At 66.8% G+C, this 1,099-nt stretch overlaps 1 protein-coding gene across 1 annotated transcript in view; it reads right to left on the bottom strand.

Moving 5' to 3' along the window:
- Irx3 (iroquois homeobox 3) overlaps positions 1–1,099 on the bottom strand; it is a 5,655-nt gene that overhangs the window by 1,274 nt on the left and 3,282 nt on the right. The window contains exons 3-4 of the mRNA XM_010629963.2: positions 1,037–1,099; positions 2–866 (exon numbers count right to left, since the gene is read on the bottom strand). Of these exons, the coding sequence (XP_010628265.1) occupies positions 2–866; positions 1,037–1,099 (928 nt within the window). The remainder of the gene's footprint in view (position 1; positions 867–1,036) is intronic.

The raw sequence follows: 1,099 nt of genomic DNA, 5'->3' as shown, positions 1-1,099 counted from the left end.
ACGGCGGCCCCGGGAGGAGAGCCCCCTGTGCCGGGAGGCGAGCGGCGCGGGTTGTCTGGGCTTGTGGCCGTCTCGGCCAGGGACCAGATTTTGGGCTTCTGCAAGGTGGAGGAAGGAGCTGGTGCCGGAGCGCAGGGGTCTAAACCAGGGGGAGGTGAGAGCGGAGACGGCGGAGCCGCGGCTACTGGCGGTGGCGCTGGGGCCAGACTCAGGATCGGCAGCGGCCGCTCCTCCAGGCCCTCGGAGCTGTCTTCCGAGTCGCTATTTTTGGAGTCTGAAATGGGTCCCAAGCCGAGGTCGCCGTCCCTCCGCGCCGCCCCAGACAAGGCCATCTCAGGCCCAGCAGTCGCGCCGTCTAAATTTTCCAAATCGATCTCCTCGTCCTCGTCATCATCTGCCAGGCCCTCGCCCCCCGTGTCCTCCTCCTCCCCCGCGAGCTCCTCCTCCTCCAGCTCCAGCTCGCGTTTGCCATCCTCCTCATCCTCCTCCTCGTCTTCCTCCTCCCGCTCGCTCCCGTACGCATTGCCCTCCTCGTCGGTGCGGCTGCGGGGGGCCCACGTCATCTTGTTCTCCTTCTTGAGGCGCCGGCGCGCATTGGCGAACCAGGTGGACACCTGGGTGAGGGTCATCTTGGTGATGATGGCCAGCATGATCTTCTCGCCCTTGGTGGGGTAGGGGTTCTTGCGGTGTTCGTTGAGCCAGGCCTTGAGCGTGCTGGTGCTCTCCCGGGTGGCGTTCTTGGGACGGGACGGGTCCCCGAACTGGTACTGGCCATAGGGGTAGAAGGCGGGGTGCGGGTGCGGAAACGCTGTGGCCGCGGCCGGATGCTGCACCCCGGGGCTGTCTTTCAGCTCATACTGCGCGCCCTGTACGCACATGGGAAAGGAAGGGGACACGCGTGGAGGAAGCGCGGGTGAGCTTCAGCCTTCTCTGCCTCCACCCTCTTGGCCCGGACCCGCGGAGTCTACGCCCCCGCTCTCACCTTGCCCAATGCCCCAGCTCCAAGCCCTCCTTCCCGGATCCCTCTGGCTCTTACCAGCTGCGGGAAGATGGGCAGCTCCGCGGCGTAGGGCAGGAAGGCGCCGTAGCCTTGGGCAGC

Source organism: Fukomys damarensis, unplaced genomic scaffold, assembly GCF_012274545.1.
Source record: "Fukomys damarensis isolate Sample0158 unplaced genomic scaffold, DMR_v1.0_HiC HiC_scaffold_32, whole genome shotgun sequence".
In the NCBI taxonomy this organism is placed as follows: domain Eukaryota; kingdom Metazoa; phylum Chordata; class Mammalia; order Rodentia; family Bathyergidae; genus Fukomys; species Fukomys damarensis.
This window is presented reverse-complemented; position numbering and strand designations above follow the sequence as displayed.